The 23,581-nt window shown below is 34.4% G+C and overlaps 1 protein-coding gene across 2 annotated transcripts; it reads left to right on the plus strand.

The window, feature by feature from the left end:
* Nucleotides 1–10,138: 10,138 nt before the first annotated feature.
* Nucleotides 10,139–21,946, plus strand: LOC105112868 (phospholipase D p1-like). 2 transcript variants are annotated; one of them, XR_839853.1, is made up of 21 exons: nt 10,139–10,721; nt 11,062–11,163; nt 11,302–11,417; nt 11,513–11,654; nt 12,561–12,728; nt 13,691–13,864; nt 14,421–14,663; nt 14,760–14,876; nt 15,400–15,539; nt 15,647–15,796; nt 16,502–16,658; nt 16,753–17,265; nt 17,751–17,861; nt 19,011–19,157; nt 19,249–19,446; nt 19,608–19,709; nt 19,992–20,123; nt 20,227–20,292; nt 21,136–21,197; nt 21,273–21,593; nt 21,690–21,946. XR_839853.1 is itself a non-coding variant. In XM_011008755.1 (20 exons), the coding sequence occupies exons 1-20, from the start codon at nt 10,440–10,442 to the stop codon at nt 21,517–21,519; spliced, it is 3,369 nt and encodes a 1,122-aa protein (XP_011007057.1). In that variant the 5' UTR covers nt 10,139–10,439; the 3' UTR covers nt 21,520–21,946. The 2 variants fall into 2 exon arrangements, 1 of the variants encoding a protein (XP_011007057.1); XM_011008755.1 differs by having other exon boundaries at nt 21,273–21,946.
* Nucleotides 21,947–23,581: the final 1,635 nt, after the last annotated feature.

Genomic DNA, 23,581 nt, shown 5'->3' on the forward strand with positions numbered 1-23,581 from the left:
TAACCCATGTAACGAGCTTTCAGCTAATGACTCCCAGACCAGTTGATCTTAGGGCATTAGGTGTTAAGACACCCCTACGAGCTTAGTAACTCGGGTCGCAAATACTGATATGTAGATAGTGCAATGTTTGATTTCCTTAAGCTTTTCTCCTCCACCCATGTAACAAGCGTTGGGCCAATAGCTCCCAAGTCAGTTGACTTTAGGGTATTAGGTCTTAAAACACCCCTTCGAGCTTAATTGCTTAGGTTAGGGAGGCTACGAAACCAAACTTATCTACATTTTTATTATCATCATTTTTTTTTCTTCTTTTGTTTTTCTTTTTTTTCATGTTTTTATTTTCTTTTTCTTTCTTTTTCTTTTTTTTCATGTTTTTTTCTTAATTATATACAATCCTTTTCCCTTAGTTGTTACCTTTAACAAAAGAACATAAATAATGTAATAATCCAATATGCAACCCATAATCATATGTTAAAGTGTGTGTGTGTAAATTAAGGTTTAAGAATACATGTTAAATAAGTATATGAGCAGAATTAAATGATAACAATGCGAGAGTTTGTAAATCTGAATATTTTAGGAAGTATTATAATAGACCTTGTTAAGAATGGTTACTAAGATGCGTCTCAAGAGTTACTTTAACGAAAGAGCTCCTTTACTCTGCCATCCTAGTAACAACAATTATGCACATGCTTTATGAAATGAAAAATAATTTTTTTTTATCAACTACTACCCTCTCCCCCCCCCCAACCAAAACGCGACATTGTCCTCAATGTTTTAAGGTAGAAAGATAGAGTATAGAAGATATCACCTAAAATAACAAACACCGACAAACCTGAAACACACTAAAACAAAAATAAGAAATAATAAAACACAATAATAAAACCAAAAGACACAAAAATTCACAAATGAAGGCTCAAATCCAATCTAAGCTTTTTACGGCTTTCCTTAGATGACCAATTTATGCGACTCATGGAAGGATCAATTACAAGAATGAAGGATTGTAGTTGGTCAATCAATTGTTCAGCAGTAGCAGCAGAGATTATGATTTCTCGTGCAGAAGATGTTAGAAATTCCTGTTCCACATCATGATCAAGAAAAGACAACAACTTATCATAATAACCATTAACATTTAACAAACCTATGGGTTTATGGTGAATGTGCAGTTGAGCCCAAGAGGAAATATGAAAGATCTCTTCCAATGTGCCTAGACCACCTAGTAAAGCAATGAAGGCATCAACATGGTTAAACATTGCATTCATTCGAGCTGACATTGTGGAGACCTGAAGTTCCTCTCCAATTGTTTTTCCAATGATGTCCCCTTGTGCCAAAGCTTCAGGGACGACCTCCAAAACTTGACTACCTCCTAAAAATGCAGCTATTGACACACCTCCCATTAACCCAAGACTGCCTCCCCCATACACTAAATAAATCTTTCTCTCAGCTAACACCTGACCAAGATGATTTGCTGATTCTAAAAACTCCTTTTCTTTCCCAAGACTAGATCCACCGAAAACACAAATATTTCTTATTTGATGACTTGAGGAACTTGCCATTTCTACACACTTCTGTATTTGTTGAATGTATGGGTTGAGTAAAAAGGAAGGAAGATAGGGTTTTATAGATGAGAAATGAGAAAGACAATCATAACACATATATGTAGGCCAGTTGGAGTCTCACACACACTCTCTCTCTTTTTATTTATTTATTTATTTACTTTTTGAAAAAGCATGTGTATGTACAGGTAGTTGTGATTGTGGCTCACATCTTCCCTTGGTTTTACGTTCAAAAACGGCTTAAACGCCCTCTATGGGTCGGGGATAGGCTTCTCATCCAGTTTTCTTAAAAACTGGCAAGCAGGGTCTTTTTTAATCAGATTCCCAAGACTAAGTCGATCATGTTCTTTATGAAATAGTGGCCATAAATCATGAATTGCACGATGCACATCTCCACTAGGATGCGTCTCAAGAGTCAATAGAAGATTATCTAAAGACTCCTTACTCAGGCCATCCTTAATGAAATGTATTTTATCTTCATGGTTTATAGATATCATTCCTAAAGAACGACATTGTGTATTACAAGTCCATCTAGCACATCAATGACAGACTTTCAGTTGTTTTGCACGACGTTTCTTTGCAAAAGTACTTTTACCTGTTCTAGGCATGTGTGAAATGAAGGAGTTAGAGGACTCACCTGATAATCGGACCTTTGCTTCAATCATCCAGCGAATATCTTCAGGAATTCCATGATTCATTAACAATCTCAATCTTGCACATCTAGCATGGTAAATTTTTGTAATCGCATTCTAAGGTAGAGCGGGAAAATACTTTTTCAATTTTTCAAGATTAGTGTCCATTTTCAAATGAGAATTGGAAGAGAGATTCAAAGAATTGCACAAATATATACACAGATATCAGTTATTGTGGGAAACTAAAAGAACCGACTTAAGTCACGGAGTACCGTTGTCCGCCATTTGACCGGGATGAGAGAAGCTAGCAAAAATCACTCAAAAAGAAACACAAAAGCAATGTGAGAAAAACAAAATAATCAACCGTTATCTACAAGATCATTCAAACTAGTTGATTCATTTTCACTAGAAAAATTATCAAAGTAAGCTTTCAAACGATGTTCATTTTCCTTAAAAACATTGTCATTCATTAAATTCTCAATATCACAGGCCCCATAAGGATTCCTTCATCTTAATCTTAGCTCTTTAGGAAATGCATAGAGATGATAATTATAAAACAAAACTTTTTGATAATTTTCACAAGTTTTGCAGAATGCATGCGTGTCCTTGAACATGGTGGGCCAATAAAATCCATTTTGAAAGATTTTTATAGCTGTCTTTTTTTACGAGAAATAACTTCCACATGCTTTAGAATGACAAAGTTTAATGGCACTACTTACCTCATTGTCGGGAATGAATCTTTGAAATATTTGATCAGGACAATATTTGAATAAGTTAGGGTCATCACAATAAAAATTCTTCACTTCGTTCAAAAACTTTTATTTGTCTTGGGTACTCCAATCAGCTGGCAAATCTCTTAAAGCAAGAAAATTGATATTTTTATCATACCAAGGCATTGGACTAAGAGAAAGTAAGGTTTCGTTAGAAAAGTAATCATCGATTGGTGTGATGTCAGATGTCAAATTTGTTATCATTGTTGACAAAAGATTCACATCAACATTTTCGATGCATTTTTCATCCATGATTTCTTCCTCAGAATAAATCATTTGCAAATCTTTGATTCATCCAACTCATTTTTACTTAAAGTAGATTCAAGTAAATCATAAACTAATTCGTCAATATGATCTACTTCTTGTAAATTATTATCATCTCCAGGTTGCTTGTAAATGTTGAAAATATTCATCTCCAATGTCATGTTTCCAAATGATAGCTTCATCATTCCATTCCTATAATTAATCAATGCGTTAGAGGTTGCAAGAAACGGACGTCCTAAAATAACAGGAAATGAATTACATGCTTCAATAGGTTCTGTGTTCAAGACAATAAAATCCACAGGATAAATGAATTTATCGACTTGTACTAACACATCTTCAATTATTCCTTTAGGCACTTTTACAGATCTATCGGCAAGTAAAAGAGATATAGAAGTTGGTTTTAACTCACCTAGATTGAGACTTTGAAAAACTGAATATGGAAGTAAATTCACACTAGCTCCAAGATCAAGTAAAGCTCTTTCAATTTTATGCTCTCCAATAAAGCAAGAAATTGTAGGACAACCAGGGTCTTTATATTTCAAAGCATTATTGTTTTGAAGAATAGCACTTACTTGTTCGGCTAGAAAGGCTTTCTTTTTCACATTCAGTTCCCTCTTCACAGTGCATAGATCTTTCAAAAATTTAGCATAGGAAGGAACCTGTTTAATAGCATCTAGCAAAGGTATATTGATTCTTACTTGTTTGAAAGTTTCAAAAATTTCAGAGATGTGATTGACTTTCCTTTGTTTGGTCATGGCTTGAGGAAATGGAAGTGTTGGCGGAGAATCAGTCTTTTCTTTGCAATTTTCAGATTCAACCCCTTCCTTACCCTCAGAGATTGACTCATCATCTTTCTCATAAGGTTCAAGAGAGGGTTTTTCAATAACCTTACCACTGCGAAGAGTAGTGACTGATTTGACTTGATCCATGTGTTGGCTTCCGGAACTACTTGCAGTTACATTGTATTGCCCCTTAGGATTTTGTTATGGTTGAGATGAAAACTTACCTTTCTCTTGGAAACTGAGAGCAGATGTCACTTTTGCAAGAGTATCTTTAAAATCTATCATGATTTGAGCAAGTTGAGTATTGATTGTCTCTTGCTTTTCAATGAATGCATGCAATGTTTCCTCAAGATTTCTTCTAGGAGGTGGAGCATAAGGAGGTGCATATCTATGAGAATTTTGGAAATTATGGTGTGCTTGAAACGGTGGTTGTGAAGTTTGTGCATTGTTGTTCTCACTCTTCCAACTAAAATTTGGGTGATTTCTCCAACCAAGGTTGTATGTTTGGGAGTATGGGTTGTGGTTGGCCCTTTGAAAACTGTTTAAAGCATGGGTTTGTTCATGGAGACATTCCTTAAAAGAAGGCAAGGTTGGACAATTCTTGGTTGAGTGTTCATTTGTTTCACAGATTTGACACACAATGTTTTCAACAGATTTTAATTGACCACTCTTTTTCAATTCTAGTGCCTCGACTTTTCTAGCTAAAGATGCAAACTTGGCCTGAAGGTCATGATCTTCCCTAAGGTTGTACATACCTCCATTAGATGTATGAGGTTGAGTTTTACTCGGTGCCTCATAAGTACCCGCGGTGTCCCAATTTTGAGCATTTTCAGCTAATAAGTCTAAGTACTCCATTGCTTCATCAGGGTCTTTATCTTCAAAAGTTTCATTGCACATCAATTCAACCATTTGCCTATCTTTAGGTGTTAACCCTTCATAGAAATGTGAAACCAATCTCCATGTTTCAAAACCATGATGAGGGCAAGTACTAAGCAAGTTTCGATACCTATCCCAACATTGGTAAAATGTTTCTCCTGGTTTTTGAGTAAAAGTGGTGATTTGTCTCTTGAAAGAGTTTGTTCTATGAGATGGGAAAAACTTCTTTAAAAATTGTTGTTGCATTTCATCCCAAGCACGAATGGATCCTGGTCTTAAATTTTGTAGCCATGTTTTAGCTTTATCTTTTAATGAAAAAGGGAAAAGCTTTAATCTGATGGTGTTCATATTACAATTTAAATTATTATATGTGTTGCAGACCTCTTCAAATTCCCTTAAATGCAAGTATGGATTTTCCAATTCTAAACCATGAAAAGAACGTAAAAGTTGAATAATACCTGGTTTAAAATTAAAATGAGATGCATCAGGAGGAAAAACTATGCATGATGGTGCACTTGTTCTTGTGGGATTCATGTGGTCTCTAAGTGTTCTAGTACGGTTATTCTCATTATTTTCATTATGAAGTGATTGATTATCTTCTTCAGCCATATTTTCTGAAAATGATGAGGATACCCTACAAAGTCTACCACTTGATGTACATGACCACACTCTCATGCACGTGTAGGAATAAAAAAAAAAAAAAAAAAGCAAAAGAAGGAGGAAGAAAACAAAAGAAAAAGAAAAAAAAAAAAAAAAAAAAAGCAAAAGAAGGAGGAAGAAAACAAAAGAAAAAGAAACAAAAGAAAAGAAACAAAGTTATATACAAGAAAAGTGAAAAGAGAAAATAAAATAAATACTATAATTTATACAAGAACTTACCTCCCCGGCAACGGCGCCAAAAACTTGACACGACGAAAAGATTGTTGTCTTCTCCCAAGTGCAGGAGTGTCGAAGTAATAAATAACCCGGCAAGACCAGGGTCAAACCACAGGGAGGTTAATTGTACAAATTATAAATAACAATAATACAACAACAATAATAAGAATAACAACAACAACAATAATAACAACAACAACAATAACAACAACAACAACAACAACAATAATAATAACAACAACAATAACAATAGTAGTAATAACAATAATAACAATAATAATAATAATAATAATAATAATAATAATAAAGAAAAAGAAAGAGAAGAAGAAGAAGAAGAAGAAGAAGATGAGAACTTTGAGATGAAATATAAATGTAATGATTAAACAATTATAATAACAAATATCAAGGTTAGAGGTTTCACTAATGATATGTTAAACAAGTATAGTATAAACTCTTATTATTCAATTGGAAACCACACACAAAGGAGGTTCCAATCAGATTATAGATTGTTAACATGATTACATTAGTCATCTTATTCGATTAATGCTAGTACTTGTAAATCTCGTCAAGCATTCATGATTATAACTTATGTTAACAACAAATCAAGTTCTTTTCATAGCTCAGGTGTCGGTTATACCATACAGTATGGGCTAAGGCAATGAAAGTGTCAAGCATTTATTGTACCAAGTGTTATAGAACATAAATCAAGATTAATCATTTAACAAGCAAAGTATTAAAGAGTGAAGAAGATAACAAATACAAAACATGTTAGTATCAAACATTAAAGTCCATTTTGAGTTTACACTATACTTATTCTTACACCATTAGTGTAACCTTTTCACCTTGACATAATAAACTTAGCTAGACATAATAAAAGAAAGAAAAATAAATAAACAAAATAAGAACATAAACAAGATAAAAGTTAACTAAGTAAGATAAAAGTTAGCTAATAAAATGAAAGGAAATTAAAGGCATAAACTTGATATTAATGAAAGCAAAGTATAAACATTACAAAAAATACAAAGAGAGAAAGGAAGAGCATGATCTTGATCTGGAAACCAAGATGCCTAAATGCATGGCAAATGCCTCCTTTTATAGGCCAAAATTAGGAACTATTGATTTGATGACTAATTGATAAGTGGGTGGCCAACTTTTGACTTGGTGACAATCTTTATCTTCTCTTGTCTGCCCAAAACAGCATTGATAACATCAAAATTAGAGCCAGTTGCAAACATGAAAGTTGTAGGCAATTGTCTCAGCTTTCTTGTGTAAAAACTTCAGCTCATTTGGACTTCTAAAACTCTAGATATGGCTAAAATATTGAATAGTGCTCGGGCTGGAAGATAAATTCGGGCTTCTTTGTTGTTGCTACAATTTGGACTTGAAAATGGCCTTTTTAGATCTTGGGCTCCATATGAAAGTTGTAGGCCTATGTCTTACCTTTCCATCCATATAAATTGGACCTAAATCTGAGATATATAGCTCTAGATATGACCCAATTACCGAACAGTGTTCCGGTTTGGATTGCACCGACATCTCTTTTCTAAGTTTGGCCATCTCTTTATCCTTGCAATTTAAGTTCTTCAAGTCATCAATCAATCCTTTCATTTATGTGATAGGCCTGCATTAAAAATAGACATTTACCACAAATTAAAGGTATCTTATATTATTAGATTGCATGTATTTAAAATGAACATTTACCACAAATTAAAGGTATCTTATATTATTAGATATATTATTATAAAACATGTATTGGTTAAGGAGTTATTGATACTTCAAGTGCAAAATGATGATATAAAACCATGATAAAAATGCAATTTTAAGTACTAATCAGATACATTTGCTCTTAGTTGTTGATGTGCCAAACTTTAACTTATATTATTTACTTGTAACATAATGCTCACAAATTAGAGAATAACTTCTGTTTAGAGAGAATTTTTAAATCTTTCTCTGACATGTGGCCTAGTTTTTTATGCCATATCATCGCCTTCTCTTCTGCAAGACTGGCTGATGCGATTGACGTCTTTGCCTTATAATGCGTTTCTTCTATTAACGCAAATAAGTTTGCAACTATCTTTCTTGCCTTTAAAACGACCAGCGCTCGTTGTTTGTTCAAATCTTACAGCCTAGACTATCAAATTATCCCACAAACAAAAGATTCTTCTTTAAGCCTTTCATATGTTACACTCCTAAAATAGTACGAATTGAGCCATCATGCATTTTTAATTTGATGGTGCCAATACTAGTAATATCTAGAGCATGATCATTGCCTATAAACACTGAGCCTTTAGAGATGGGTTCATACATATGAAACCAATCTTAATTAGGAGTCATATGCTATGTTGCTCCTAAATCCATTAACCAAACCTCATCGGCTTTTTTCTATTTGTAGAGAGTGTCGTTGCTTCACTATATAAAACCTCTCCATTTTTTAAGGTGCTTGCAACACATCCTTGAGATTTTGATGACTCTGCAGTGTTATTTATACCCTTTTTAAACCAACAATCCTTTTTAAAATGCCCCTTTTCTACCATAGTTGTAACATTTCATAGTCTTCTTGCTTCTTGATTTGGACATTCCTTACCTTTGACTCCCATTGGAGCCACGCTCTGTTGATCTTCCTCTTGACATCAACAACGCCTCTACTTAGTTTGAACTATTTTTGTCTTCTTTGTTTTTGAGCCTATTTTCTTCTTCCAAGATAACGACTACAATATCATTGAAGATTAAATAGTTTGAGAGGATATTATTGGTCAAGTTGATAATGAGCTAATGAATTAGGAAGATTGAAGTAGAAGCTTTGCATGTTTATTTTCCTTTATTTATTGATCCAACATATTAAGTTGTGAAAATAGAGTTTTTATTGTGTTGATGTGGTCAGTCATTGACGTGATTTCTACTATTCAAAGGGTATAAAGTCTCCATTTTAACAAAATCTTATTATGCAAAGACTTGGACTAGTATAGCTTTGTTAGAGTATCTTATATCTCCTTAGCTGTTTTCTTCTCTGCCACACTTGATAATATTTTATCAGTTAATGCTAAATGTATGTTAGCAATAACATTACCATCCATCTCATTTCATTTGCATTATCAGTGATCTTCGCAGGTCGATCCCCAATTGCTACCAAGCAATTGTCTTTCTTTAATATTACCTTAATTTTCATTTTTCACAGTGAGAAATTGCTCCCCTTGAAACTCTCAATCTCGTACTTTGCTGCTATTTTATTCACCGTGATTGATTCAGTTATCATTGTATCACAGATCTATAACGTATGCATAAATAGTTTCATATGAATAATACTTCACTAAATAAGTTCCCAATAAAGATTGGAGTGGTCACAAATAGTCTCACTTAAAATCCAATCTTCTTAGATAGAACTTCCTAGACTATATTTAATTACCATACTGACTTTTTATATGTGCCAACAGTAATGTATGTGAATAATAGCATATGGATTAATAGTGTCGTATAGGTGAATAATGTCATATAGATGAATAATAATCGTATACACGAATAACTTTTGTATGTTAACAACATCAACCAAGAAGGTTTTGATACCACTGTTAGGGTACTGACATGCAAGCCTGACAAGATAAAAGATAAAGGATATGATAAAATAAAAAATTAGACACACAAAAATTTACGTAATTCATCCAATTTGGCTATGTCCACGAACAAATATAGAAGGATTTTACTATGTAATGTGGGAATTATAACTTTTTTCTACTAACAGGAAAACAATTGAAAAGTCTCTATTATTAGAAAAAAAAACACTTTATTTACTATCTCATAAATATCTCATAATTTTTTGGGATTACTTTTCCTCTCTCACTCTTTTCTTCTTCTCACTTATGATGTATTTAAGGCTTAGATGTACTATTTATTTATAGACAAACATTCTTGCCTTCTTCTTCTCACTTTGTTGACTTAGACAGCTCTAATTCGTACCAGTTAACTTCACATTATAACACTAAATTGGTATCTGTTTTATTGACTGAGACAGCACAAATTGATGCCAACTAGCTTCACAATAATTTTTCTTTTAAAAATTTATATACAAAAATTACATCGTAATACAATCATATTTCTTAAAAATTAATTTAAATTTTTAAAGTACTAGTTTATTTTCATAGACAGTTGAAATAATGTTTTTTTTAATTATTATTATAGGTATTTTTTATTTGAAAATATATTAAAAAATATTTATATTTTTAAGATTTATCTTTTATTTCAGAATATTAAAATAATTTAAAATAATTTTTTTATTTTTTATTTTTAAATCATGTCACACCGCATTACCGAAAATATGCTAACATACCATGTCGGTATCGATTTCCCAGCGAATTTTGCTCGCAGCTTGCAAGTTTCAACACGTATAAATCACAATCAATAGCATTTATATGCTTCTTCATAAAGTGCAAGAAGAGCCATCAGTTCTTCTTCGGACAATCCGTTAACCCACATTTCCCAAAAAAACCCACCATTTGAACGCTTCCAGATCTGACCACGTGGGTTCGCTAATCTCGATGGCCCTCTCTCACATATTTAAACCCCAAACCAACCATTCGAAACTTCCAACCGTCTCTCCCTTTCTCTCAACCAGAAAATTTAACTCAGATCTAAACCAAAAAAAGTTCTCATATTTTTGTATAAGAAAAATTACTAATTTAAATTAAGTCAAAATCAATGGCATCATCAGAGCAATTAATGGGAGGTGGAAGTGTCGTCGGTGGTGGTGGTAGTGGTCCCCGATACGTAAAAATGCAATCAGAGTCGTCAACGCCGTTACAACCACAATCATCATCAATAATATCGTCCTTCTTCTCTTTCCGTCAAGGTTCGACGCCGGAATCCTGTCGGATTTTCGATGAATTACCGAAAGGCACAATCGTCTCCGTTTCTAGACCCGACCTCAGCGATATTAGCCCTGTTCAATTATCTTACACTATCGAAGTTCAATACAAACAGGTACAGATACGCGATCGGTTAACTAAATTTTGACTCGATTTTGTTTTTTAGGTTTCTGAATTTTGAATATTCAATTTGAATTTGAATGTTAGGCCGTGTTTGGATGATCATAAAAGCTAGTTGAAAAGTAAAATTTGAAGCTTAGATTCTATTAACCTAAGATATATTACATATTTAAATATATTATTGAATCCTCTAATTTGCGGAGAATATTTAATTATTATTTGATCCTCTAATTTGTGGAGAATTATTTAAGTAGAGTTGTTTTTTTTTTCCTGGAATTAGTAGGGGCGTATAAATGTAAGATTCTTAACGTGTAATTTTATTTTGGTGAATTTAGTTCAAGTGGACACTGTTGAAGAAAGCGGCTCAAGTGTTTTATTTACATTTTGCATTGAAGAAACGATTGTTTTTCGAGGAAATTCAGGAGAAGCAAGAGCAGGTGTGTCTCTTTGTGTGGTGGATCACACTGGTTTAGTTTTTGTATAACTGAATGCTTTGAGATTGTTATGTTGTGAATATGACTTTATATGCGAAGGTGTGGTTTTGATATGGTTTTCATTGAAAAATTATATTAAAGGTTAAAGAATGGCTTCAAAATCTAGGAATAGGAGAACATACGCCCATGGTGCATGATGATGATGATGCTGAAGATGAGACTGTTCCGTTGCATCATGATGAAATTGCCAAAAACAGGTTACAACCCTACACCTTTCTATAATTATTGAACATGAATTTTGTCCTTGTCTACAGTAATTCTCATAGTTCTTACAGGTGATTTTTCTGTTCAGAGATGTTCCATCAAGTGCTGCTTTACCAGTTATTCGTCCAGCATTGGGAAAGCAACATTCAATGTCAGACGAAGCAAAGGTTGCAATGCAACAATATTTAAATCACTTTTTAGGGAACATGGATATTGTTAACTCCCGAGAGGTATGTTTGGACTCTAATATTTTTAAAAACGTTTGTGGCACCTGTCTTTTTTTGTTGCTGGTGTTATTCGGAATACATATCCATGATTTGTTTGCGGACAGTGAAAACTTGATTTCAAATTAACAAAGTGAATAACATAGATTGATTTTCGTATGGTGATGACTGCAGAAAAATGTAAATTTTAGATAAATAAATCCAGCATCTCTACTAGCTACCATTACCTTGAACTGCATATTCACCTTAGTTCCTACATGCCTTCTTCTTTGTCTCTAGTGCTTAGATACATATATGCATGTGTGTGTGTGTGCATATATCAGATGTGGAAACTTCTGAAAAAACATGTCACTTGAGGACTTTTTTAATATTCTATCAAACGACAATGATCAATTAAACTCCACACTGTTTTTTAAATTGGTTACAAGTAATTTGAGCCAAACACAATGCACTAGGCATCTCATTGATGCATCAATTTTCATACTTGCTCAATGTATGCCCTAATCAGCAAATAGATGTCTTCTACTCTTGTGCCGCCTTTTGTTGGGATTGGCTACTTTATTGTCCTTTGCACTCATCATAAGCAAGCCTGTCGTTCATTTCTATGTGATGCATCATTTGAATTGTCTGGCTGCCATTCATCCGTGCAAACTTTAGAAACACCATTACACTCAAATCAATTGATATCTATGCAGTCAGGAACTTGCTCTGTTCGTGTGTGTGATGGTGAACTGTGTGAACCTATAATAGAGAATTTGAACTGCTGGTGCTTCCAGTTCAACCCATAATTCCAAAGTCTTGGGTTTTCAACACCTAATGTTTTGAAATTTTAAATACTCTCTTTCTTTTAATTTTTACTGCTTCTTGATTGCTAATTGGGATGCATTTTACAATAGACAATTTCTGTTGTAGGTTTGCAAGTTTTTGGAGGTCTCGAAATTGTCCTTTTTACCAGAATATGGCCCTAAGCTGAAAGAAGAATATGTTATGGTGAAGCATCTACCACAAATAGTGAAAAATGATGATTCCAGGAAATGTGCTTGCTGTTGCTTTAGTTGCTGTAATGACAACTGGCAGAAGGTAATGCAATCTTGTCCCTAGACTAGGTCGCCACCTGGCTTTGATTTGAAGATGTGTTTGTCTGTATGTGCACCGTTGTGCAACAATGAAAGGTTTCTGTGTATGGTTCATCATTGCATTTGGTTTTATTGACATTGTTGAATGATATTTTGAGTATTTTAACACTGAATCTTCTTCTGAGAACATATAAATGAGACCTCCTATCACTGCAAATGAATGTTTGCACAAGCATATGCATTGTGTAGTTACTTCCTTGTTTTCTCCTTTCTTGTTTTGGACAGTTTGGAATTACTTTTGGTCTCTATCCTGATTAGGAAATTCTTTAAAAAGAAAGTCAAGTTTGTTGGGTAAATATGAAGGCTGGTATAAAAGCACACTTTCTATATGCATGGGCATGCATCATGGAGCTCAAATGTAATATGGGTGCCACATATGCCAGTTAATATAAGCAGAAATGACTAATAAAAAAATCATTATCATGTCCTAATACTTTGCTGAACAAGACAGGGTGAAACGACTGATCCTTCTACATCATTCTGCTGAGTTATCGAAAAGCTTGATAAATAACTTGATAACCTTAATTCATTTTGCCTGCACTGAACATGATGCATTACGTCTCACATCTGTTATACTTTATGAATCTTATTCCTTTAAGATTCAGCATTCACAAAATTACAATTCATTTATTGGATCTTGCTGCTGTAGTTCAAATTTGATAATTGTTGCAAAAATTTAGATATAGCATATGATTTGTTGTGATAAAGCTGCATGAGGGAAATTACTAGTAGTGGCAAGAGAAAAGATTAGTTCAGCAATGATTTAGTCTGGAGATGCATGTCAACTTTTGTGGTGTAGTTGGGGTCTTCTTGATAGTACACCAACAATAGACTGCTCTAACTTTCTGTAGGTTCCACAACAAGAGGAATCACACAACATTGTCCATGTTTTATGATTTTCTGCAGGTGTGGGCTGTTTTGAAACCAGGATTCTTGGCACTTCTGGCTGATCCTTTTGCTACCAAACCTTTGGATATAATTGTTTTTGATGTATTACCTACTTCAGATGGAAGTGGTGAAGGCCGAGTGTCATTAGCAGCAGAAATAAAGGAGAGGAATCCCTTGCGGCACAGTTTTAAGGTATGCAGTGGGCAGTTTATTTCTTCTGTGGAATTTTGATTATTGTGCTTTTGTACAAGCAATCAATTTGACCTTGGGTGATCTTAAAATTTTGATGATGTTATTTTGTACTAGCCCTGACCCAATACTTTGCTGATGATGGTATATCCTGGGTTTGGTGTCATCTGCTTTTCTTGATTAAGGATCAGTTACACATGCAAACGCACACAAGCACATTGTACTCTGAGAAGCTACGAGCATATCGCTGGTTGTTGATGGCAAGGCAAACTAGCTGATAGCCATTACATTTTCAAAAGTGATATGATCCTTCCCTGCATGTCGGAGTCTGACTGATTACATGGGTTGTATTTTTAGTAAATGTGTAGTAAACAACCAAACAAGGAAATATAGAGGGAATTCATGCTAGATGCCTTTAGATACAACAGGTTATTAGGTGGTATATATTCAATTTGTGATGGGTTTTCCTCTTCATTACTGTAAGTTTATTAATGATTTAGTGATGAGGAAATTTTATCAGATAATTGCACTCACTAACAGATGATTGGAAACTTCAAAGGTTACATGTGGAAACAGAAGCATAGATTTGAGATCTAAAAGTGGTGCCAGAGTTAAAGATTGGGTTGCTGCAATTAATGATGCTGGACTTAGGCCTCCTGAGGGTTGGTGTCATCCTCATCGCTTTGGCTCTTTTGCTCCTCCTAGGGGTTTGTCTGATGATGGTAGTCAGGCTCAATGGTTTATAGATGGTAGGGCAGCTTTTGATGCGATTGCTTCATCAATTGAGGATGCTAAATCTGAGGTCAGCTCCAGTGCATTGAATCAGCTCTCCTCATTGTTATTTATTCTGCAATTTAATTTATACAGTATCTTTTGGATTGATGTAAATTCTCTGCAGATATTTATTTGCGGGTGGTGGCTGTGCCCAGAACTTTATCTAAGGCGTCCTTTCCGTGATCATGCCTCTTCTAGACTTGATTCTTTGCTGGAAATCAAAGCTAAACAAGGGATTCAGGTGCAAATTGCATGTTTCTTGTTCTTTCCTGCTTTGATGCTTTCTACTTATTACATTTGATTTGATATTTAGTTTTACTAATAATTATAATATAATATGCACTAAACTTTTGAAGCTGTTTTTTCCCCCCCTAAAGCATGACTAAAGGTGATAAATTGAGGATAGGCCATGAGTCTTTTTTATGGGCACAAATGTTCTCTAGATGCCTTATCTTTTATGGAAATAGGGGCATGAACTTTTGTAGTGTATATGGAAAGCTTCTGCAAGCATTGCATTCAACTACATTTCTTTCCCACATGCATATGTGTTTTCTGGTTAAATGGTGCAATTGCCCAATATAGTTTAGGCACCAAGGAACCTTGAGGTATGTTCACAAGTCAAAATAAAGTTATAAAAATCTTAGGGAAAGCCCTCATGTGGTATGTGACATGGAGTTTTATCAAGATCTCTTTGCAGGATTTCTTTCAACCTGCATTGGTTTTATATGCATGACTGGTGGTGTAATCTAAATTTTTCAGTGCAGATATATATTCTTCTCTATAAAGAGGTGGCTCTTGCTCTGAAAATAAATAGTGTGTATAGCAAGAGAAAGCTTCTTAGTATTCATGAGAATGTGAGGGTACTGCGGTCTCCTGACCACTTTTCAACAGGTGTTTACCTTTGGTATGCATTATTGGACAAGCTTTAAGAGTGTTGGGCAGAGCTAAATTTTGAGTTATCTTCATCAGAATGGGCCTTTCAATTTCTGATATATATTTGGTTATGTTTAGGTCCCACCATGAAAAGCTTGTCATCGTGGATCACCAGGTTTGCTTTATTGGAGGACTGGACCTGTGCTTTGGCCGCTATGACACATGTGAACACAGAGTGGGCGACTGCCCTCCTCAAGAATGGCCAGGAAAGGATTATTATAACCCAAGGTAAATAATTTGTTTTTCTCTACTCAAATGTGATTTCTTAGAATGTTAAATGAACATGTTCTGAGAGATTGATAAATACGTAAATGATTCATTACTTTGGTCATTTTATTTATCTCATCTTGTATCTGGTGTTGCTGTTTCAGTGGTTTCTGCTTCTTGATTAACTGATTATATCCTGTAAAATGTAGTTACAAGATTTTTCAAGTTGACACAATGAAGTCACTGGAATTTAGCATACACAAATGCAATGCTCAATCAAAGTTAATTACTGGAATTTAATAAACAAACAAATGCTCAATCATAGATAACCACTTAACGTGTTAATGCTATGTTCTTGAAGTAGAGGGAATCTTACAACAATCTGCAATAACCTGTCTTTGCAATGTTAAGTGCCTGTATGGTAATGCGGTGTAGGTGCTTTTGCGAAAGTGCATTTAGATGCTCTTTAATGGTTTTGAAGATGTCAAAACCATCCAAAAGCACTAAAAAAATATCAATTTTATGCCTTTTTCAGTCACAACGCCCATTGAAAAGCACTTTCAAACACGTAACCAAACATAGAAGTCAGGCATAAAAGACTTCTCAACAAGTCATCTGAAAAATGATAGATTGGTGTGATGTGCAATTGGCATAGTAGTTTAGTTGATTTGAAGCAGAATTTTCATTTGCTGGTTTTATGAAATGAATTTTCAATTCATCTTCCAGGGAATCTGAACCAAATTCATGGGAAGATATGATGAAAGATGAACTGGATCGTGGCAAATATCCTCGAATGCCTTGGCATGATGTCCATTGTGCTCTTTGGGGACCGCCTTGTCGTGATGTGGCTAGGCACTTTGTCCAGCGTTGGAACTATGCCAAGGTCAAAAGTTTAACACCAATTAGTATGGTGATTGTGATGCAGGTTGGGGAAAGCTTTTAATTTTAACATGAATATGCTTTTTTCTTTTTTCCAGAGAAATAAAGCTCCATATGAGGAAGCAATTCCTCTACTTATGCCCCAGCAGCACATGGTTATCCCACACTATATGGGGCAAAAAAAAGAGAAGGAAGTTGAAAGAAAAGATTTTGAAGACAATGTAAAAGGCATTAAAAGGCTGGATTCGTTTTCCTCTAGTTCATCTTTACAAGACATCCCTCTTCTTTTGCCTCAGGAAGCTGATGGGCCTGATGGCTCTGGTGTAGGCCCAAAACAAAATGGGCTGGAGTCTACCCCTGGCAGAAGCCACCCACATGCTTTCCGGAAATCCAAAATTGAACCAGTTTTTCCAGACATGCCAATGACAAGCTTTGTAGATGACCACGATTCCTTGAATCTTCATGTGAAAATGTCTCCAGATTTAGCAGCGGAGCCTGGCACCAAAACTTCTGATGACTTGGAATGGTGGGAATCACAAGAAAGGGTTGATCAGATTGGTTCTGTGGATGAAAGTGGGCAAGTTGGTTCTCGTGTCTCTTGTCATTGTCAGGTGGGTTACTGCTAATGATATTTTATGCAATTCTTATATTTGTAATCAAGTGTAAGAAACCCAACTTGAGTCATCCGATGATCTCAGTCCTCCATGCCAACAGGAGATCATATTTAACATGGTTTGCCTGGATTTCTTACCTTTTCATGATCTATGTGAAGATTGAGCATTGCACGACTTTTGGTTAGCCCTAGAGAGTGTTTTGTTCAAATTTTTAATTTACTTAATTCAAAGCAATTTTAGAGGAACTGAAAGGTCTGTCCATTTATTGAATAAAAAAGGGGAAGAACCGTGAAAATCTTAAATGGTGCCAGCCTTGTTTCATGTTTCTATCTGTGACAATTTCAAATTCTACAAGACAGCACATTTGATTTTTTTTTCTTCCGTTAACGTTGCTATGATTATTCATTACTTATTATGTTTATGAATCATCTATAAAACTTAATCTGTATCCTCTGTCATCAATGATTTCTTTCATTTTTCAGGTCATAAGGAGTGTGAGTCAGTGGTCTGCTGGAACAAGCCAAATTGAAGAGAGCATTCACTGTGCTTATTGTTCTCTTATCGAGAAAGCGGAGAACTTTGTCTACATCGAGGTATAAACTGTTACCCATTATTTATTGTATCCTTCTGTGAATGGAACCCGCTGTCTTTTGAACAAGTAACTTAAGGAAAAGCATATCCACCTCAATTAAAAATAGTTTCCTCGGTGGGAATATATTTTGAAACACTCAATTTGAGTGTTTCTGAAGTTTTTTTCCACTCACGATTGTATTGACTCCTAGTGAGTTTTTTAAGTCATATTGAACAGCTGCTTGTAAAATTACCATCTCAATATATATGGCTCAGTCCCTGTCTTCCTCGCATTGCTGGCAAGGAAGAGCATCATGAATTTGGTTCAAGGCATGAAATGACAAAGGAGGCTTTACACAACTCTAATGGTGCAGCAAGTATTTAAAGAAATGGTTTTTAGAGAGGGCAAAATTGCAAGAAGAAACTTTTATCAGACATTTAAGTGTTCAGGCTTCATCCGGTAGTGTAGAGGGTTTGTGGTTGCACAGTGACTATCCCATCATTGAACTACCCATCTGTGTGTAGCACCCTTCACCATCTAAGCTATGGCCAAGGCACTCTATTCCAGTTTTATTTGTTTATGTCAGAGCCATGAATTGATTTGAGATACTCTTATCTTAATCTATGAACTTGCTCATTCACATTTACTAAGCATGCATCATGAAAGATATCACTAGTATCAGCCTGGGCCCTGGGAAGGCTATGAAAAGGAAAAGTAGAGACTGTATACTGTGGCATAGTATGAGTGGTTTTTAGGCAAGAGGAAGAGAATTCAGTCGGTTTTAGAGGTTGACTGAGGGGAAGTTTATTGATTTTTGGAAGCTATGAAGTGATTGCTGCTTAGGGAGAAAACGAAAGAATCTTTGTACAGAAGAATAGCTTTTCATCTATGATGAATTTGGAGGGCAATCAAGGATGCGGTTTTTGAATGATTTGCAAAGAGTTCTTAATTTTGTCTAAGGCATCAAGAATGATTTCCTTCAAGCTTTTAATAATTTGGTTAAAAGACGACTTTGTGAATGAGTAAAAGATTTTATTTCATCGACTGTAGATGTTTATTTTTGCTGTCTTTCTAATCATCATGGAAGTTTCATGTTTTGATGTTAAGGCTGATTGTAAAAGTCTGAAGCTATTCGTTTTGCTGGCTTTTTCTGCATTGCTGGGTTTCCCAGAATCAATTTTTCATATCAGGTCTTTCAGGAGATGACATTATACAGAATCGTGTGTTAGAAGCATTGTATCGGCGTATTACGCGAGCATTTAATGATAAGAAGTGTTTCAGGGTTATTATTGTCATACCTCTGCTTCCTGGATTCCAGGTTCTAATTCCTTGTTCATTACTTGAAATTTGAAATTTGGATGTTCCCTTTCTTTTTCTCGTCTTTGTTGGCTCAAGTTTTAGTCACACAGGGTGGTGTAGATGATGGTGGTGCAGCATCTGTCAGAGCCATAATGCATTGGCAATATCGAACTATTTGCAGAGGACAAAATTCAGTATTGCACAACTTATATGATCTTCTTGGTCCGAAAACTCATGATTACATTTCTTTCTATGGCCTTAGAGCTTATGGCCAACTTTTTAATGGTGGTCCTGTGGTCACCAGTCAGGTATGCATAGATCTCATGCTGTTTATTACTTCGTCTAATAGTTTTCTCCCCAGCCTTTGACAAATGCTGTTTATAGCCCTTCACCTCAATCTCTATTGATTTTATGTACAGATTTTCTTTGTATTGAACAAAATGCTTATCTGTCCTTGTTGCGTCTGCAGGTGTATGTCCATAGTAAAATAATGATAGTTGATGACCGTGCAACCTTGATTGGATCAGCTAATATTAATGACAGGAGTTTGCTTGGGTCACGAGATTCTGAGGTATAGCTCTATTCCAGGTTTTCCTATATGGTTTTCTGTTTGAAACTTTGATTCTCAAAGTTAATGCATGCCTAATACAATTAAGAATGATGATCTGTCAAAGTAAACTCTAACCAGGCCTTTATACAGTTGTTTGTGACATGGAAAATTGCAAAGATAAAATTGGATCTATGATGAGTAGTGATTACAGGTTAAAGGGAATGAGAATAGCATATGGCTTGTAAAACTTTCAACGATTAAAGAATGTTATTACATTGTTTCTTTGGTACAATTTTGTACTAGATTGGGGTGCTTATCGAAGACAAGGAATTTGTGGATTCATCAATGGGAGGGAAGCCCTGGAAGGCTGGAAAATTTACTCTTAGTCTCCGCCTTTCATTGTGGTCTGAACACCTTGGTCTTCATGCCAAAGAGGTTAGTGTAAATATTGACTGCTCCACAACTATGAAGTCACGTCACTGATAGACTGCTGTTGCTTTCCATCTGACACAGCACATTCTTTTTCTTTTAATTTCAGATCTATAAAGTGATTGACCCAGTAATTGAGTCGACTTACAAAGACAGATGGATGTCAACTGCAAAGGTGAGAACAGAAATGATTTTATTTTAGAAGACTACTTCATACAGCACTTTTTCTTTTTCCAAACATCGATTCAATGTGAAGAACAATTTGGAATTGCTTCCTGCATTCAAATATCCAGTGTATATTGTTTGAGTATGTTAAATGCTGAATCTGGAGGACTTCCCATAGCCGTTGATGGCAGAGTTCAAAAGCTTGCATTAATAGGGTGTGAGTTACTAGGCATTGTCATAATAAGTTTCTAATTTCTTAAACAAAAGCTAATAAAGGAAAATTCTTTTTCTACATAGATTTTCTTTTCAGCTGACATATCAACATGTTAAGAGGCTGTGTTCACATTAAAAAGGGCTTCCTACATCTGCTGATATAGATGGAGCGCTTTGAATGGCTAAATTACTGTCGCTGTTTGCTTCTCGTGTTTGTTCCCTTAATCTTATTATATACTCATTGGAATTGTTGTTAGACATGCTGTTTCCATTATTACAATTTTTACTAAGCAATGACCTCTGTCGAACCTCTTACCCTGGCCCTCTCTTTTCTTGGTCGATTTTTAAACTTTGGTGAAAGATTGTGGTATGTTTTTGGCATGGGTGTCATCCTGAAAGTTTCGAGGCAAAGACAATAGCGCATATTCTACTGCATAAAAAACTTTAATTTGCTCCAAAATAATCTGCCTGTGCTTTTTTATCAGCCAAATTCAAGGGGTATAAATATTCTATATGTTGTATATGCTAAACGGCATAAACAATGCATCTTTTGCCTGAGGTTTTTTCCGATGGGCTTTTGCGTTTGCCTCGAATTTGGTCTACCAACTAACATCATGTATTGGTGATTCTCATTTGACAGACAAATACCATGATCTATCAGGATGTCTTTTCTTGTGTGCCAAGTGATCTTATACACACCAGGTATGATGCTGCTTCACTTGTCTTTCCCTGCCTAAAGATCTTAACCAATTGCTTTCCGCCCCTAATCACATGCAGAGCCGCACTCAGACAAAGTACGGCGTTCTGGAAGGATAGGCTTGGCCATACCACCATCGATTTAGGGATAGCCCCTCAAAAGCTTGAGTCTTACCAAAATGGAGACATAAAAAACACCGATCCGCTGGAGAGACTACAGTCGGTGCGGGGGCATCTTGTTTCTTTCCCTCTGGACTTCATGTGCAAGGAAGACTTGAGACCTGTGTTCAATGAGAGCGAGTATTATGCATCCCAAGTTTTTTATTAGGTTTTAAAGAGTAGAGGGTAGTCACCAATCCCACTGTTTTTCTCTGCTGGGTTACACGGCGGTGACGATTCCTGGTAATGCTGCTGGCCATTGTTTCATAGCATTCAAATCATTTCACAAGAAAATCCCCTGTTTTTTTTTCTTTTTTTATTCTTTTTTCGCTCTGGTAGTTTGCATATAAATACGAGATAGAGATGGGGATAAGGAGAGCTCTATTTATTGTACTAACCAAACACAAATATAAAGTACTTGAGCAGCATTGCCCCTGCAGCTTCTTCTTCTTCTTCTTTTCATTAAAAAAAGAGAGAGTTTCATTAGATCATCTGTTCTCGGGATTCTAATTTCTTTCTCTTGTCGATTATGCAATTGATAGCAAATACCTGATTTCAAGATGTTAATGTTATCCACCTGTGTTAGTTTAGTCAGACGAGATTATCTAATTTCTGCTTTTTTATGTTTTTTTTCTTTTATTTTTCTTAAAGTTAATCCCATAAATTGAACTTGGGTTGGGTGACGGTTGAGTTTTTAAAGAATCGTTTCAATTTAAAATTTTAAAAAATAATTTTATGTCAAGGAGTCGGAACAAATATTTTTGCAAGCTTCACTATCATCAAGGTAATATTGATTTTTCATGGCCCCATAGATTTGTGCGTGAGCAAAAGTGAAAGAGATATTTTAGAAGTAGCTTCCGTATTATGGGGTACTCAATTTTATTTCTGAATGAAAGCTGCAATCTATATATATATATATATATGAACTTTTTTTTAATTGAATATTATAAAAATAAATAAATATTCCATATGAACTTTAATAGAATACAAATATTTTAAGACCCCTTGTTTTGTTGGCCATCATGCCACCTCCCCACATCCTCAAAGTTGCATAATTAAGCCGACGGGCACTTTAAGAGAAACCGATGAGATCATTCAGTTCAGGCCCCTACCTATTAAGATTTTATTTCAAGCCGAGTCTCGCGGAGTTTAAAATCTTACAATTATACCCCTTATTACTTTAATTTGAGTGGCACTATTAGATTCTCCCCATGGAATACGATAAATGATCTCAAATTATTTAAATAAACTTTATTTCTCTATGGTGTTGAGGCTTCCAGACAAGGACAAATTCTTGTAATATTAGAAAAGTATTTAGTATATTAACTTAAATATTAAAATAACACATGCAGTTTTCTTTTTCTATCTATTAAGTATTGGGAATATGATTAAACTTGTATTTTTTTATATATTTTTTATTTTTATTAAAATTTAATATGATTTGTACGTTTTAAATTGTTTTAATGTATTGATATTTAAAATAATTTTTTTTATAAAAAATCATTGGCATGCATTTCGGCACAAAAAGTTATTTGAAAAGTAACTGTTATCACACTGTCAAATACACTCTAAGCCGGCCAAAAAATAGTTTTAGTGTAATAAACTGTAAATTATTTATGTTGGCATTACATAAATTAGTTTCTGTTTTTTTTCTTTGAAAAATTCATGTTTAAAGATTAAAATATGGCCTATATTGGAGTTAGATTTTAACTTAATTTTTAAATTTTTTATTTAAACTTTAATATATATATATATAAAGAAAAAAACTACTTATAATAATTTTTAAAAACCAAATGAAATCTTTAATTATCTTACTATATTATGTGATTTGTGAAGAGAAAAAAACTATTATGGCAGAGTAGTGGGTTTTTTAGATTTATAACATAATTTGATAAACATTTTGGGAGAATAAAATGTTAGAAAAGTATGAAAATCATGTCTCTCTTGATTTAATTAACATGTATAAAAAACCAATCCAAAATTTTATGGATCTAATGGATAATAAATGAAATGTAAAATCTAACGGTTAGGAAAGAATGACTTAGCAGGGATATACTGGAATTCTATTTTCAACACATTCAATCTTATTAGAAAAATTTCAATAAAAAAATTCTAAACACTTATTAAAAAAAATAAACATAATTGTAATTTATTAGGGATTCTATTTGAAGTTAATTTACGATTAAATATAATTTTATTTGAAATTATTATGAGGTGTAATTAAAATCTTT

This window comes from Populus euphratica, unplaced genomic scaffold, assembly GCF_000495115.2.
Source record: "Populus euphratica unplaced genomic scaffold, PopEup_1.0 scaffold369.1, whole genome shotgun sequence".
Classification (NCBI taxonomy): domain Eukaryota; kingdom Viridiplantae; phylum Streptophyta; class Magnoliopsida; order Malpighiales; family Salicaceae; genus Populus; species Populus euphratica.